This window comes from Myotis yumanensis, unplaced genomic scaffold, assembly GCF_028538775.1.
Source record: "Myotis yumanensis isolate MYYU_CA2020_CCGP unplaced genomic scaffold, mMyoYum1.0.hap1 SCAF_8, whole genome shotgun sequence".
NCBI classification, from domain to species: Eukaryota; Metazoa; Chordata; class Mammalia; order Chiroptera; family Vespertilionidae; genus Myotis; species Myotis yumanensis.
The window spans coordinates 8787708-8805455 of record NW_027223759.1 but is presented as its reverse complement, the minus strand read 5'-3'; the positions used below and the strand labels follow the sequence as shown (position 1 = coordinate 8805455).

Genomic DNA, 17748 nt, shown 5'->3' with positions numbered 1-17748 from the left:
CCATTTTCCCACGGTCCCACCCAACCACTAAGAGGGAGACTTGGTAATGAGTTGGGTCTGCAGCTGCTGTCTGCTCCTTTTCTCACATCAGAGAAATTCATACCCAAACCACACTTCTGAAAATTTCCATGTAAGAGTAAATACCGCCTTTCAGTCGCTTGTGAATCATCTTCATCTCCCACAAATGCCCAGGGAGCTATGATTAAAGACAAGCGGAGACTGTCAAAGATGGTGGCTCACAAAGACTAGGAAAAAAGCTCATAATTCTTCCTATTCTACATGAAACTAGGAAGACAAAAAGGGGCCAGGATAATGGTCCCGATCTCGGGATTGTATGGAAGTAATGCTGCTTGCTCGTTTGTTTTGGTGAAAACCTGGCTTGCAGGCCTGTGACTGCCCCTCAGGGAGCAGGACAGACTGGGGTTTATCTCCTGGGATGCCCAGGACTCAGGCCCCGCTGGCAAACAGTGGCAATGGCAGGGCAGTGACTTTGAAAAGAGCAGACTTGTGATCAACCAAAGAACTTATATGCATATATGCATAACCCAGGGACACAGACAATAGGGTGATGAAGGCCTGGGGTGGGAGTGGGGGTGGGGGTGGGGGGTGGGGCAGGCTAGAAGGGATCAACGGAGGAAAAAAGGGGACAGATATAATACTTTTAATAATAAAGATTTATTTTAAAAAAAGAAAAGAGCAGACTTTTTGTAAAGGCCATGAAGCAGGTTATAGGCGCAGGACCAGGAGCGAGTGAGCATGCTCACAAGATGAGGAAGGCGAGCTGGAGACAGAGGCCCGTGTGTGCACGCACACCTCACGCGTGTCCACAAGTCACTCTTGCGGACTAGACAAGAAGGCAAAGTAATGTTAAAGGGGCCTTTTAAAATCTCCCCTCTGTTTTCAAGGAGGAGTCTGCCAGAGTTCTCAAAAAGAAAAAAACAGGTCCCTTACTCTGATTTTAAAGTATTTTCTCTCTCTCTTAAGAAAACCTAGCTTAGAACTCAGCAAAAAGGTATCTCAGCGCAGCTTTGGATAGATTCTTGCAGTTGGAAAAACATGTGAAAATATATTTAGAGCGTTTCCAAGTGTCTTTGAAACACTCCTAATCTTCCCTGTGCCACAGGATCTGTTCAGGCATGTTAATGTCTTGAATCCTTTGAGTTCTCAGGCGAGGCTCCCCTTAATCCTTAAAAAGAAAAACCCGGGCACTTCTGAAGCACACCTGGTGGTTGGAACACCGAGCAGAAAACAAGGGCCTTCGTGGGGAGGGCGGCTGGGAACTGAAGAGAGCCATGGATTTACAAGCTTTGTGGGTGCACATATTATCATATTTGAAAGAAGCGTAACATTGGCAGCCTTGTTAAAAAAATGATAACAACAATAAAAGTTTTGATTGAAGATGCTACTAATTTACAATCAATATTAATCTTACCTTCTTTTTTCCTGTCATATTCCATTCTTTTAGAACTTGAATTGCACTGCCTAGACAAAGACAAAGGATCTTTAATGCGTATTCACATAATAAAACACCACACAAAATTCATCTCGGTCTTTTCATCTTGGTAGCAATTTTCCCCCCCGGCTTTTTCATTTGTTTTGATACATCCTGCCTTAATAAAAATGCCAGTTTCGTGTTTTACTTCCAGATTTTCATTTAATTCACTGCATGATCTTGGTTTTATCAAAACATTAAGCCCTACTACATGAAGCTTGCTTTTTTTGGTCATTATGTTGTCTTAGAGAAAATGAAATATATCTTGAGAATTTTCTGCTAGCTTTGTTGCCGTAAGTAGAATTAAAATTGTTCTGTTGGATAGATGAATCAAAATACCTCTAATCTTCTGGACCAAAGGTGGGGTTTTGAATATTATTAACCATGTGAATCATAGGTTTTTGTCTGGCCATTCCTACTCTTTTTCCTGCCTCTATTGTGTTCACGGCTTGCAGGGTGATAAGGAGGCCAGATGAGCTGACGAAAGCATTGCTCTCATCACTGGGGGAAAGGTGGGGGGTGGTCTTTGCCAGGCGCCCACTTTGAAACAAAAGTTCATCAAGCCGAAACCGGTTTGGCTCAGTGGATAGAGCGTAGGCCTGCGGACTGAAGGGTCCCAGGTTCGATTCCGGTCAAGGGCATGTACCTGGGTTTCGGGCACATCCCCAGTGGGAGATGTGCAGGAGGCAGCTGATTGATGTTTCTCTCTCATCGACGTTTCTAACTCTGTATCTCTCTCCCTTCCTCTCTGTAAAAAGTCAATAAATATATTAAAAAAAAAAAAAAAGTTCATCAAATGACAACAGTGCCAGGTTCTGTCAATACCACTCACACATGAGGAATCACACAGACTCAGAGGAAAAGCCTACCCTGGTATGTTACACAACATTGTTGTTTTGTATGTATGTATGTATGTATATACGAATGCTTGTATCTATCTTTTGCTCAAGTAAATGTTTCTACCTGTTCTAACAAAGTTCTTTCACTCATTCCACCTGAGCGGGGTGAGGGGGGAGGGGGTAATTTCAACAATAACTTATTGGTAATGAGTACGTTAGCTTTTTTCATATTAAGTAGTTACTTCTCAAAGAGTAAGCATTCGCACACAATCTCATTGCACTGTAATAGTTCCCTGCAAGGAGTGTGTTGGCCAAACAAAGATAAACTTGAGCCTGGCCTTTGTGAGAAATTTCAAATTAGCCGGGTCCCAATTATGGAGTCTGCTGTCACTGTTGGGTAAGCAGAGGCGGCGTTGCTGTGACTAATGCTTAGACGGGCTAATTATTCCTGTCTACTCGAAGTTTCCGATTCAGCGCCCCTCGCAGGCTTTTTGAGTTACATGTACTTGAAATAATAACACTGCACTTAAAAGTGCACTGTAGTTCAGACTTTCTATTAACAGGCCCGGCCTTCCTCTAATTTTCCCAAAGAATTAATGCTTCACAGTATTTCTCTTTAGAACTGGAGGAAGTCACTTTCATCAGGTTTCGGGGTAAGTCACAGCAGCGGCTACTAATCATGAGGGTGGTCCTCACTCATAGATAAGCGTCAGTTTTCTAAGTACTATCTTTAAAAATGTCAAAATACTGTCCTTTTTAAGCAGGGGAAGGAGGTGAACTGCTTCCAGCTTTCAGTGGCAATACTCATTTATTCCTCTGGTTTCCATATTTTGACATAAATTCTACTTGCAATTTTTAAAAAATGAGCTTCTGGAGAGTAATTCTGAAGAAGTAATAACCATGTTTGCAGAGAATTGTGAAACTGTTACTGTTCAAGTTTAATTCTCCTGAAAATGCTGGGGGTTTCCTGGGCCACTCGGAAGGAGCGCTGTATGCCACGTAGTTGGTTGCTGACACATATTTTTGATTCTCAGTGGCTTTTAAACAAGCCGTGTGATTGGTGCCCAGCCACAACGGCACGAGGCTCCTCAGCGATCGATGAGGGTTTTATTTAATGAGACCTCGACGCTGACAAGGCGAGCACTTCAGGAAGGACAAGCAAGGTGCTCTATTTAAACACACCCGGACCTCCGACAGTGATCAGTTACTGGGCGTCCATCACTTCCTCAGGGTCACTCTGTAATGGAACTTTCGATGTGGGGCCACAAGCCAGCGGGGGTGGGTACCGTCCCCCTCACCCTTTCCTGAAGCTCCGTTTCCATGCGAGCGACGCTGGCAGGGGAAACCTGAGCAGTGTGTCTGAGCCAGGATGTGTGTGGCTCCAACATTTTCTTTTTAATATATTTAAATAGGCGCATAGGTTCGATGCATTTAAATAGGTCCTGCGCATATATATATATTGATTTCAGAGAGGAAGGGAGAGGGAAGGAGAGATAGAAGCATCAATGATGAGAGAGAATCATTGAAGGTTGCCTCCTGCACGCCCCCTACTGGGGATCGAGCCTGGCAACCCGGGCATGTGCCCTTGACCAGAACAGAACCCAGGACCCTTCAGTCCACAGGCCGATGCTCTATCCACTGCGCCAAACTGGCCAGGGCCCAACATTTTCTTCTTGAGACACGTTGTCCGGGAAGCCGCAATGCCTGGTTAATATGGCTCTCTCTACTATTGGTTGTTGATAACTACAGATTATCTGCTGGTCCATGATTCAGGGAAGAGCAGGGAAGCTGTGCACTGCGGGTTTGCTTGCAGGTCTATTTTGAATGATAATCATTTTTAAATTCAATTAGGGCCTTAGACCTTGGCTGCAGACATCAGAATGCGAGCCTGTTGCCTGGTTCCGAGACCTTGTCTGAAAGGCAAATATGCTGGTAGGAACGTCGGACGATTATTCTATTCCTCGGAAAATGAGCAGGTCACACTACCCTTAACAAATACGGTGTAAATAGGATGTGGTTGAGAGATGCGCTAAGTCTTCCCTGACCTCATCCGTCAGATAAGGGCGAGCCAGTCCATATTTACAAAACAGACGCTGACACGGGACCAGAGGCATTATGATACCCAAGGGCGGGCATGTGATCTCTGTCCATCAAGGAAACGTATTTAATGTGATTAGGAGAAGAGGATTTCCTAGTTTACAGGGAATCTAAAGCAGTAGGTTATACATTTACAGGATAAAAACATTTCGAGACTTGAGGTTCTATAACATCGCTGGCAATGGGCTTTCTAAAAAACAAGTAAGAAAAAAAAAAGCAAAAAGGTTCTAGAACAGCGGTTCTCAACCTGTGGGTCGTGACCCCTTTGGGGGTCGAATGACCTTTTCACAGGGGTCGCCTAAGACCATCGGAAAACACATATATAATTACATATTGTTTTTGTGATTAATCACTATGCTTTAATTATGTTCAATTTGTAACAATGAAATTGGGGGTCACCACAACATGAGGAACTGTATTAAAGGGTCACGGCATTAGGAAGGTTGAGAACCACTGTTCTAGAAGTAGATGAGATGAACTGATATTCCAATTAATTAGGCAAATTCAAAATAAAAAAGCAAGGATATCAAAGAACAAACCAGTCCCCTTGGATATTAAAGCATCACATTCAAGGACTCCAGTCGTAGAGCCAAGTAGAGCGACAACTTCCCAGGTCGGAGCGAGTCCTTCCCCCTCCGGGCAGAGGACACCGTCAAATGAAGCTCGTGTTTAGTAACACACGTGAATGACTGGTAGCAATGGAAGCAGTAGCATTACTATAGGAATCCTTTAGAAAATACTTAGAAAACATCTATACTGTTTTTTGTTTGTTTGTTTGTTTTTTACTAGTAATGATGGAAAAAACGTTAAATTGTGTTTTTATTGAGTATGTGTGTGTGTTTTCCAAAATGCCTGTTCTTATGAGAAAGCATTAGTAACGCATTGGTATTCGATGCATTTAAGGAGAACCGTACGGAAGCACAGGGCACACTCAGCTCTGACACCCTCGGTTCAGGGCCTGCACTCACCATCCACGAAGGCCTGCACTGCCTTGTCCACGTTGAAGTCGAACTGCTGCAGCACCAGGACGATCTCGTTGTTGCTTTTGTTGGGAACGACAGAGCGGACCGCATAGATCTGTAAGGGGGACAAGGGAAAAGGAGGGGAAACGCTTTAAACGTTTCCCACCCAGGGGTCTCTCACCGGACGGAATTCTAACCTCGGGAAAGGCGTTGGGAAGCCTCTTGCCCTCCGCATTCTCAGGCATTTCAGGCCAGCGGGATGCACCCTGCAACCACCTGGACACCCCCGTGCTGCACACATAGGTCTTACAAAGGTCCCTTGTTCGGACTCTAACGGCGCGTGTGAAAAGCCAACTAACCCTCCCCGAGACTCCAGGTGCACACAGATGTGCTGCAGGGAGGACACAGATGTGTTCTGTCTCGGGCTCCCCCTGCACTGGCTCAGGGGGATCTCTGGGGAACGTGCAGATGCGGCCTCGTGCCTCAGCGTCTCCGCTCCGCACAGTGGAACCCGTCATCCGAGGCTCCCAGTGTGCTGTGACCCTCCACGGATGTTTACAGAGACAGGAAAACGCGGGCATTGCATTGTGGGACGTGGCAGACTTAGCCACAGGACAGAAAATGTTCCTCAACACACGTCTGAAAACCAAGCATTTCAAACACAGCAAATACGTATGTGAGAGCAAAGGATTGCAATAGATTAGGCTGATAGTCAATTTTTAATGGCCTGTACGTATTTCTTAGTCAAATTTAGCACGTGTTCTTTCGTCTGGCTCAACAGAACTGATCTTTACCGCCCTTGCAATTGCTATGGTGTGCTCGATCCACGTTAGCAAAGCCTGGCTCACCAGCTTCCTGTCAAGATTACTGCAGCAGCTCCTGACAAATACGAGGGTGCCGCCTGGTGCCCAGGTAAGTGGCATCACAGGGTGATCCCTGCACGATCTTCAGGGTTTACAGCAATGGTGATGTATGACCAGCTGAGTTTGTGAGTTGCCTGCAGTTTATTGTAATCAGAGTCGTGGCTTATGGATTATACGGGTATGGATGGAGTGTGACTCGATTGACTAGAACATTTAATTAAACAGGATAGTCTCTCTCCCAATTACGTTAGGAAAAAGGTAGCCTTCTCCATATAGAACTGTATAGATGAGTATTTAGATTATGATGAGCAAACAGTATACGCGATGGGTAAATGACTTGTAGAGTTTCTGACACTATAGATCAGAGAGCTGGTTTTGAATCTTAACACTCAACAATGTCAACTCTGTGGTGTTTACTGAGAACTCATACAATATATGTATTTGTATATGTGACTCAAGATTTCTCTGTGTGTTTTTTTCTATTCTCACATTTTATGGTTCTTAGTTTTTCTAGCCTCCATATTAAAAAAACAGTAACTTCTTCAAATCTAAGTTTTTTTTTTTTTTTTTTAAATCCATTCAGTGATTATTTTTTGAATGTCTATTGTGTGACAAGGCATCCAACTTCCTGGAACTTACAGACTAGAGAGAAATGTACATGTTGATCAAATGACCACACAAACATGTACACTGATAAAATCTATAAAATCTTATGGCAGGGAGACATGCATGCCTTTATGTAGGTATGCTGAGATCTGAAGTGAGAAGGGATGAGTGGGAGGTAAGGGGAAAGGCATTTTAGGCAAAAGGACCAGCATGAATGAGAAGCAAGGCATGATGAGGAGAGAGTGGCCGGAGGTGAGTTAGGAGGGAGGCAGAGGGTGGGGCTTTTAGAGGGTAAGACAGGCCAGAGACGGCAGGGACCAGATCATGCAGGGCCCATGGGGCTGTGCAAAGGATTCAGGTCTTCTGAGTATCCCTCAAGGATGCTCACAAGAACTTCTGTTAAGTTGTTCTTATTCATTGTGTTAAAAAAGCGCTCTCTCTCTCTCTCTCTCTCTCTCTCTCTCTGTGTGTGTGTGTGTGTGTATGTGTATCTAAATGCAAGTTAAGGTGTTGATTTTATGCACTTATATACTACAAAACGATTACCACTATAGTATTAGTTACCATCTCCATCTCATCACATAATTACCATTTATTTTTGTGGTGAGAACATTTAAGATCTACTTTCAACTTTCAGATACAAAGTACAGTATTATTAGATACAATCACCATGCTGTACATGAGATCCCCAGACCTTGTTAAATCTTATAACTGGAAGTTTGTACCCCTTGACCAATATCTTCCCATTTCCCCCTCTTTTTAAAAGAAGTTAAGATGGCGAGAAAAACAAGAACAAAACCACCTACATCCAACCCAGGGAAGTCATTATCAGTGTGTGCCCAACAATAACTACAGTGACCTGGTATTTACCAGTGCACTGGATGTATAGACATTACGTGCGACCCTTCTAACGTAGTTCTTTAAAATAAAATTCTAGCATTTCAACCCACTCTAGTTGGTTAGTATTACACAGAATTTCTTAATAATCACCATTATTATTACCACATCAGCCATGCTCCTCTAAATAATATAATGCTTAGTTATTAATGACATTAACTACATTATCCCTGGGTTTGAACTGTGCAGGTCCACTTAGACTTGGATTTTTCTAAATAAATATTGTAAATGTATTTTTTCTTCCATATGACTTTCTTGATAACATTTTCTTTTCTCTAGTTTACTTTAGTATAAGAATACAGAATAATACATGTAACATACAAAAATGTGCTATTGTGTATGTCATTGGCTTTCGGTCAACAGTAGGCTTATTAGTAGTTGCGTTTTTGGGGAGTCAAAAGTTACACTCAAATTCTTGACTGTGCGGGAAAGAGGGAGGGGCGTGCCGGTAACCCCCCACCCTCGTGTGGTTCCAGGGTCATCTGTAGTTACATTAGACCGGAGTTCTCAACCCCCCTACACAGTTGTGTGATCAGTAAAGACCCACAATTATGGAATAAGCATAACTAACGGTTCTACCTGTTTCCAGTCTCTCCTCTGCAGAACATAATGCACTGTATCAGGTTAAAGCAAAACACAGTATAAACCATGGCTTACAGACACTTCCTTTTTAGATGTTTATACAACAACCATGGTCAGATATAGAAAACATCCATCCTTGTCATCTTAGACATCCTAGCTCTGAACGTATCCTTAAAACATTGTCAACAACAGAATTCTGACATCAAATCTAACTGTGAATATTGCATATGATTCCCAGAGGAAGACACTTAACCAAGACAGGAATATCAAGTTTTAAAAAAAAAAATAAGGAGACGGTTTGCAGCCGGGAAGGGCAGACCTCCCCTGGAAAGGTTAAAAACCAGGGATCTGGGCAGGAAAGTTTGCCAGACCTGAGCCCAGAGGGTCGGAGGGAGACCGCATGGCAGACAGCCGCGTCTCTTGGGACAGACACAGACCCTGACCAGGGTAAGGAGTTCCGCGGGTTTGCTGGCGCCAGGAGATTTGAGATTTGGATTTTGTGATTGCGGAGAACTGAGACTAAAGGGGGCATCCTGAGGAACTGATCAGACCATGCAGTGCCCATAAGAGAGGAGCGTTTCCCAGACCATGCAGTGCTGGTAAGAGAGGAGCGTTTCTCAGACCGCAGGTGTACGTGAAGCCTCCCCCCACCAGCCAGAAGAGCCAACACAGCTGTGAACAACACCCACCAGAGGAGCTGCTGCCAACTGGAAAGCAGCTGCTACCGCAACCGTCTGAGCAGCAACCACAACCCAAGGAGCCCCTGCCACCCAGGGAGCAGCCACTGAACATCTCAACATCTACATATGTCAGCGAGATCAAACATGGGTAGGCAAAGAAACCCCCAAAGGAAAGAAAAGGAGGACTCGCCAGAAAAGCAGCTAAGTGAGACAGAGATATGCAACATGACGGAAAAAGAATTCAGAATAAGGTTCCTAGAGTACATGCACCAGATGTTCAAGAAGCAAGAAGAAACAGATGAAAAACTCAACTACTTATGCAAGAAGCTAGAAGAAACAGATGAAAAAATCAACAACTTAAGTAAGTCCCAAGAAGAAATGAAGAGTGACATAGCTTCAATAAAAAACTCCATTGAAAGTATCAACAGTAGACTGGGAGAAGCAGAGGACCGAATTAGTGAATTAGAAGACAAGGAAGCAAAACACACTCAAACTGTACGGCAAATGGAGAAAAAAATTAAAAGACAGGAGGAGAGCCTAAGGGAGCTTTGGGACAACATGAAACGAAACAACATACGAATAATAGGGGTGCCAGAACAACAGAAAGATGAACATGGATTAGAAAACCTATTCGAAGAAATAATATCAGAAAACTTCCCTGAGGTGGGGAAGAAAAAAGTCACACAAGCCCAGAGAGTCCCAAACAAGGTGAACCCGAAAAGACCCACACCAAGACACATCATAATTACCATGGCAAATGTTCAGGATAAAGAGAGAATCTTACAGGCTGCAAGAGAGAGACGGAAAGTAACATACAAGGGATCTCCCATTAGATTATCAAATGATTTCTCAACAGAAACACATCAGGCCAGAAAAGAATGGACGGAAATCTACAAAGTGATACAAAGCAAAGGACTGAATCCAAGAATACTCTATCCAGCAAGGCTATCATTCAAAATTGAAGGGGAAATAAGAAGCTTCACAGACAAAAAAGGGCTAAGGGAGTTTATCACCACCAAGCCAGCCATGCAAGAAATGCTAAAGGGACTGGTGTAAAAAGAAGAAATATCAAGCTCAGAAAGAAAACAGCCACACACACACACAAAAAAAGAAATGGCTACAAACAAGTACCTCTCAATAATAACTTTAAATGTAAATGGACTAAATGCTCCAACCAAAAGACATCGAGTGGCTGAATGGATAAAAAAACATGACCCATACATCTGCTGTCTACAAGAGACCCACCTCATTAGAAGGGACTCACACAGACTGAAAGTGAAGGGATGGAAAAATATCTTTCACGCAAATGGAAAGGAAAAGAAAGCTGGGGTAGCAATACTTATATCTGACAAAATACATCTCAAAGTGAAGGCCATAACCAGAGATAAGGAAGGCCACTTTATAATACTAAAGGGATCAATACAACAAGAAGATATAACCCTGGTAAACATATATGCACCCAATGCAGGAGCACCCACATACGTAAGAAAACTTCTGGAAGATATCAGGGGAGAGATCGACAACAATACAATCATAGTAGGGGACTTTAATACACCACTGACATCACTGGATAAATCCGCTAGACAAAAACTCAGCAAAGAAACAGCAATCCTAAATGACTCACTAGATCAGATGGACTTAATTGACATCTTCAGAACACTTCACCCCACAGCTGCGGAATATACATTCCTCTCAGGTGCTCATGGGACATATTCAAAAATAGACCACATATTGGGTCACAAGCAAAGTCTCCACAAATTCAAGAAGATTGAAATCATAAAAAGCTTCTTCGCAGACCACGATGGTATAATGTTAGAAATAAACTACAATAAAAACAACCCAAAATACTCAAACACTTGGAAGCTGAATAGCATGTTATTAAATATTGATTGGGTTACCGATGACATCAAAGAAGAAATTAAAAACATCCTGGACACTAATGACAATGAAAACACAACAATCCAAAACCTCTGGGACACAATGAAAGCAGTCCTGAGAGGGAAGTTTATAGCTCTACAGGCCTATCTCAAAAAACAAGAAAAAATGGTAGTCAATCATCTAACTCTACAACTCAAAGAATTAGAAAGAGAGCAACAAGAAAACCCCAGAGTGAGCAGAAGGAAGGAGATAATAAAGATTAGAGCAGAAATCAATGACATAGAGACCAAAAAAACAATACAGAAAATCAATGAAACCAAGAGCTGGTTCTTTGAAAGGATAAACAAGATTGACAAACCCCTAGCCAGGCTCACCAAGAAGCAAAGAGAGAGGTCCCAAATAAACCAAATCAGAAATGATAGAGGCGAAATAACAACAGACCCCAAAGAAATACAAATGATTGTTAAACAATACTACGGGCAACTCTACTCCAACAAACTAGACAACCTGGAGGAAATGGACAAATTCCTAGAAAAATACAACATTCCAAAACTCAATCAGGAAGAATCTAAAAACCTCAATAGGCCAATAACTATGGAAGAAATTGAAGCAGTCATCAGAAAGCTTCCAGCAAACAAAAGCCCAGGGCCAGACGGCTTCACAGGGGAGTTCTACCAAACATTCAAGGAAGAACTAAAACCTACCCTCCTCAGACTACTACAAAAAATTCAAGAGGAAGGAACGCTTCCAAGCTCATTCTATGAAGCCAGCATCACCCTAATACCAAAACCAGGTAAAGACATCACAATGAAAGAGAATTACAGGCCAATATCCCTCATGAACATAGATGCCAAAATCCTCAACAAAATCTTAGCAAATCGGATCCAGCAGTACATCAGAAGGATCATACACCATGACCAAGTAGGATTTATCCCAGAGATGCAAGGATGGTACAACATCCGTAAATCAATAAATGTGATACATCACATAAACAAATTGAAAGAAAAAAACCACATGGTCATATCAATTGATGCAGAAAAAGCATTCGACAAAATCCAACACCCATTTTTGATAAAAACTCTCAGAAAGGTGGGAATAGAAGGATCATACCTCAACATAATAAAAGCCATATATGACAGGCCCACAGCCAACATCATACTCAATGGACAAAAACTAACACCATTTCCCCTAAGAACAGGAACAAGACAGGGATGCCCACTCTCACCACTCCTGTTCAACATAGTACTGGAAGTATTAGCCATTGCAATTAGGCAAGAAGAAGAAATAAAAGGCATCCAAATTGGAAAAGAGGAAGTAAAACTGTCCTTATTTGCAGATGACATGATATTATACATACAAAACCCTAGAGACTCCATCAAAAAGCTACTAGACTTAATACATGAATTTGGCAATGTAGCAGGATACAAAATTAACCCCAAGAAATCTGAGGCATTTCTATACACCAATAGTGAACTTTCAGAAAGGGAGATCAGAAAAACAATCCCATTTACCATCGCACCAAAAAAATTAAGATACCTAGGAATAAACTTAACTAAAGAGGTTAAAGACCTCTACTCAGAAAACTACAGGACGTTGAAAAAAGAGATAGAGGAAGACATAAACAGATGGAAGAACATACCATGTTCTTGGATTGGTAGAATCAACATCATTAAAATGTCCATACTACCCAAAGCAATCTATACATTCAACGCACTTCCCATTAAAATACCAATGGCCTTCTTCAAAGATCTAGAACGAACTCTCCAAAAATTCATCTGGAATAAAAAAAGACCCCGAATAGCTGCAACGATCCTGAGAAAGAACAAAGTAGGTGGGATCTCAATGCCAGATATCAAGCTGTATTACAAAGCCACTGTTCTCAAAACTGCCTGGTACTGGCACAAGAACAGACATATAGATCAGTGGAATAGAATAGAGAGTCCAGAAATTAGCCCGAACCAATATGCTCAATTAATTTTTGACAAAGGAGGCATGAACATACAATGGAGCCAAGATAGTCTCTTCAATAAATGGTGTTGGGAAAATTGGACAGACATATGCAAGAAAATGAAACTAGACCACCAACTTACACCATACACAAGAATAAACTCAAAATGGATAAAGGACTTAAATGTACGACAGGAAACCATAAAAATTCTAGAAGAATACAAAGGCAACAAAATCTCAGACATATGCCAAAACAATTTCTTCACTGATACAGCTCCTAGGGCAGTTGAAACTAAAGAGAAAATGAACAAATGGGACTACATCAAAATAAAAAGCTTCTGCACAGCAAAAGAAACCATCAACAAAACAACAAGAAAACCCACCTCGTGGGAAAACATATTTGCCAACGTCATATCTGATAAGGGCTTAATCTCCAAAATTTATAGGGAACTCATACAACTTAACAAAAAGAAGATAAACAATCCAATCAAAAAATGGGCAAAGGATCTAAATAGACACCTTTCAAAAGAGGACATTCAGAAAGCCAAGAGACATATGAAAACATGCTCAAAGTCACTAATCATCTGAGAGATGCAAATCAAAACAACAATGAGGTACCATCTCACACCTGTCAGAATGGCCATCATCAACAAATCAACAAACGACAAGTGCTGGAGAGGATGTGGAGAAAAAGGAACACTTGTGCACTGCTGGTGGGAATGCAGACTGGTGCAGCCACTATGGAAGGCAGTATGGAGGTTCCTCAAAAAATTGGAAATGGAACTCCCATTTGACCCTGTGATCCCACTTCTAGGAATATATCCCAAGAAACCAGAAACACCAATCAGAAAGGATATATGCACCCAGATGTTCATAGCAGCACAATTCACCATAGCTAAGATCTGGAAACAGCCTAAGTGCCCATCAGTAGATGAATGGATTAGAAAACTGTGGTACATCTACACGATGGAATACTATGCTGCTGTTAAAAAGAAGGAACTCCTACCATTTGCAACATCATGGATGGAACTGGAGAGCATTATGCTAAGTGAAACAAGCCAGTCAATGAAGGAAAAATACCACATGATCTCACTCATTCATGGATAATAAAGACCATTACAAACTTTTGAACAATAATAGATACAGAGGCAGAGCTGCCTCAAACTGATTGTCAAACTGCAGTGGGAAGGCCAGAGAGAGTTGGGGGGCAGGAGGGAGGGGAGTAAGAGATCAACCGAAGGACTTGTATGCATGCATATAAGCATAACTAATGGACATAAGACACTGGGGGGTAAGGGAGGGTAGGGGTTTGTCAAGGGTGGGGGGGGAAAAAAGGACACTTATGTAATACCCTTTGTAATACTTTAAGCGAAAAATAAAAAAATAAAAAATAAAAATAAAAAAAAAAAAATAAGAGAAAGAGGGGAAAAAATAGCTTCTGCTTATTCTTAGATATTCCGTAGTGATGTTGAATTCTAGTGAATTTCTGGGCCACACTGTTTCTGCTTTTATCACTGAACTCTGCTGATATGAAGGGCGTAGTATTGCTCCACCACCTTCTTATTCATAGTCACTACACTTATTTTCCTGCGAAAACGTCTGCGAGAAAGATGATGAAATCGTGTGCACGCACGTATCCGCATAAAAATACAGGAACCCCACGGTGTCACAATCCAAGATGCAGCCCCAGTCCTAAGGGCTCTGAACATTTAACTCTGAAAAAGACCTCCTGACCAGTTGCTTTAACTGTCAGGAGGGGGTCACAGGGCAGTGCTGCAGCGAGGTTGGGTTGCAGGCAGCCTTTGCATCTGGAAACGAAGCTCCTGGAGGAGTGGATCAATCAGTGCGTGAGGTGAGGAAGGGTAGTTTGCCTCCGGGGAAGTCAGAAAACCCACGCGTGCAGGGACTGCTCTGTCCCGCAGAGGCTGTTTCTGGCGCTGCCTGGTACACAGTGCGTCCTGCACCCCACAACCCTGATGTGCCTGCTGCAGCAGCTTCACACCCAGGCCCGCTGCTCGGAGCTGCGCTCCACTGCATCCCTCTAGGTACGGATCCGATGCCATAAACCCAGTGGGCCAGCAGTGGGCCAGGCTGCAGGCTGACAATCGGGAGCCCTTGTTAGCAGTTCACTTAGCAACTGCTTTGCCTTTCCCCAAATCATGTTCCCCTGCTTTAGAAATTTGCCTTTTGCACCTCAAAAGTGGTTGTGATTTCGCCTTCAGCGTTTTAATCTCCCCTCCCCTCCTCTCTCTGGGGCTTCCTATCTGGCTGGGCAGGTTTTGTCCCATTCTGCCACAGGCCCGCCTGCTGGCATGTCGCCCTCACTGAGCAGCGAGGCCCTGCCTTCCACAAGCCTTTTGACTGCTGCTTCCTGCATTAACCTCCCTCCCCCTCCTCTGGACCGCCTGGCCCGGTTTTAGAGCTGCTAGCAGGCTCCCTCCTTCGCACTGTGCATTGTTTGAGCCTGTCTGTGATGACTCCTTAGAAATCCTTGTAGCCTCAGCCATGAGTCATTTAGCCTGTGCCCAAGTTTCAGAAATGGTCCTGACCGGTGTCCAGTCCCCCTACACAGCTGTGTGATCAGTAAAGACCCAGTATTGTCAAATAAACATAAAATCCCCGCTCCCTCTGCTCCAGGCTCTCCCCCGAAAATCCATTCCCTCCGCTGCCAGACTGCTCTGCCTGAAGCGGAATAGTGGCCATTTACCACCTTCCTTCCTGAGAACAAAGTGAGCTCTACCACTGGCTCTCGGGGCCATCGGCAACAGGCTCCAACCTGCTTTGCAAGCGCCCCTCCTGCTCTGCCCTTTACGGACAAGCACAGCCCAGTGCTGGCCTCCCACCCCCACCCCCACCCCCACCTCTGTGTGGTTTGCCTTTGACCTGAGCTGTGTGCGTTTGTCTGAATCTTACATTCTAGCTGAAATGCCCTGTGTCCCATGAAGTCCTCCCCATCCCTGCCAGAGGGCATCCCTGCTGCCTTTCAATTCCCATAGCCCTGAGCAGTAGGTTTCTCTCTCTCTCTCTCTCTCTCTCTCTTTTTAAAGGGAGAGATAGAAACATCAATGATGAGAGAGAATCATGGATCAGCTGCCTCCTGCACACCCCCTACTGAGGACTGAGCCCACAACCCAGCCATGTGCCCCGATGGGAATCAAACCGTGACCTCTTAGTTCATAGGTCGACGCTCAACCACTGAGTCACACCGCCGGGAAGCAGTAGGTCTCTCTTAACACTTAGCACCTGTTACTTCACATCGAGTGTTTGTGTACACACTGTGTCTTCCAGGCAGAGGGCGCAGAATCCTCCTCCCAGACATTTGTGCATAATCCCACGCCCACTGGAAGGAGAGGATGCCAATGTGTAGGTATACCAGGCTGCTGCCTTGACTCACCAGTATTTTTACCACAGTAACAGAGGGTGAGTCTCTGTTGACTGCGATGTAACTAAACATTACATGGGCAGGAAGAATACACATATGTTTCTTAAATTTCAGTAATGGAGAGGGAAAAATATTTATAAGACTCGATAATTTTACTTTCTTTAGAATGTACTCATGGTATTTTGTGGAGTTTTAAAAGTATAAAATGATCCCGGCTGGCATGGCTCAGTGGTTGAGCGTCGACCTATGAGCCAGGAGGTCACTGTTCGATTCCCGGTCCGGGCACATGCTCGGGTTGCAGGCTCGATCCCCAGTGTGGGGCATGTAGGAGTCAGCTGATCCATGATTCTCTCTCATCATTGATGTTTCTATCTCTCTCTCCCTCTCCCTTCTCTCTGAAATCAATAAAAATGTATTTAAAAAATATGAAATAGCAGCGTAACTACCTATCCTTCCGCAGCTCAGCCCAGCAGACAGATAGTGGGTGAGCTCCCAGTAAGTGACAGGTGCTGAGGACACGAAGAGGAAGCAGACTCAGCACCCCCCCCCTCCCCCCCCCCCCCCCCCTCCCCCCCCCCCCCCCCCCCAGGGCGGTGTGGAGCCAGGCCGTCTGTGCCGGGAAGTGTGTGTGCTCACGCTGTGTCTAGGAACAAGGTGAATCTCTGGATTCAGCATAAAGTATCACTCAGTATTAGAAAGTGCTCAAGCCCAGAATGTATGGCGGGCTCCCAGGTCCCAGGCACGGCCTATGGCTGGTCCTAGCCTTGAGCAGCTTGTCGTCTGGGAGGTGAGCTCAGTCCTGTTCCTGCCAGAAGGACAGCAACCACACAGCCAGCAGCCTCCTTTCCCGCCAATGAGAACCAGAGTTATTTATGGGTTTGCCGTTCCTGCAACTTTGAAAGGAATTTTCTAATCAGCTTTGGTCACATTTCTCAAAGGCTGAGCCACTCAAAGATGCCTTAGAAACAGCTCACTTTGCTTCGCTTGCTGGGCCACTAACGTCATCTTCTCACTAATGAAGGCAGTTCTCCGGTGAATCTTCTTGGGGAAGAAAATACTCTTTGCAGACCAGTACCTCCGCATCATGGATGATTCTATAATTTAATTGCCTTTCCCAGCATCTACTGTCTGCCTGCAAAATATATGCATGAGTTGTTGTCATGTTCTACTTGGCTGACTTTTGGGGAATTAACACCATGGGTACAAATCAAAATTAACTTTTTTTTTTTTGGCAGGAAACCAGGATAAGAAGGAAAAATGAAGATTGGAAGGTGGGGGGAAATGCAGTTTTCATAGAATCGTGGGAAGTTTAAAGTGGGGCTTTGCGATAATCTAGTTGTGGCTTCTCAAACTAGAAAGTACATTCCAGTCACCTGGGGACTGATTAGAATGCAGATTCTGCGTCAGAAGCTTGGGTGGGGCCCAGGATTCTGCATCTCTAACAAGCTCCCATGCTGTTTGTTCAAAGCGGTGGCAGGCAGAGGGATGCTCCCCAAAGACGTCCATGCCCTAACCTCCGGGAA

At 43.8% G+C, this 17748-nt stretch overlaps 1 protein-coding gene across 5 annotated transcripts in view; it reads right to left on the bottom strand.

Moving 5' to 3' along the window:
* The window catches only part of SPATS2L (spermatogenesis associated serine rich 2 like), a 151023-nt gene that overhangs the window by 42916 nt on the left and 90359 nt on the right, over positions 1 to 17748 (bottom strand). For all 5 annotated transcript variants that reach the window (XM_070421783.1, XM_070421782.1, XM_070421785.1 and 2 more), the window contains 2 exons: positions 5397 to 5505; positions 1433 to 1482 (listed from right to left, as the gene is read on the bottom strand). In XM_070421783.1, coding sequence (XP_070277884.1) covers positions 1433 to 1482; positions 5397 to 5505 — 159 coding nt within the window. The remainder of the gene's footprint in view (positions 1 to 1432; positions 1483 to 5396; positions 5506 to 17748) is intronic.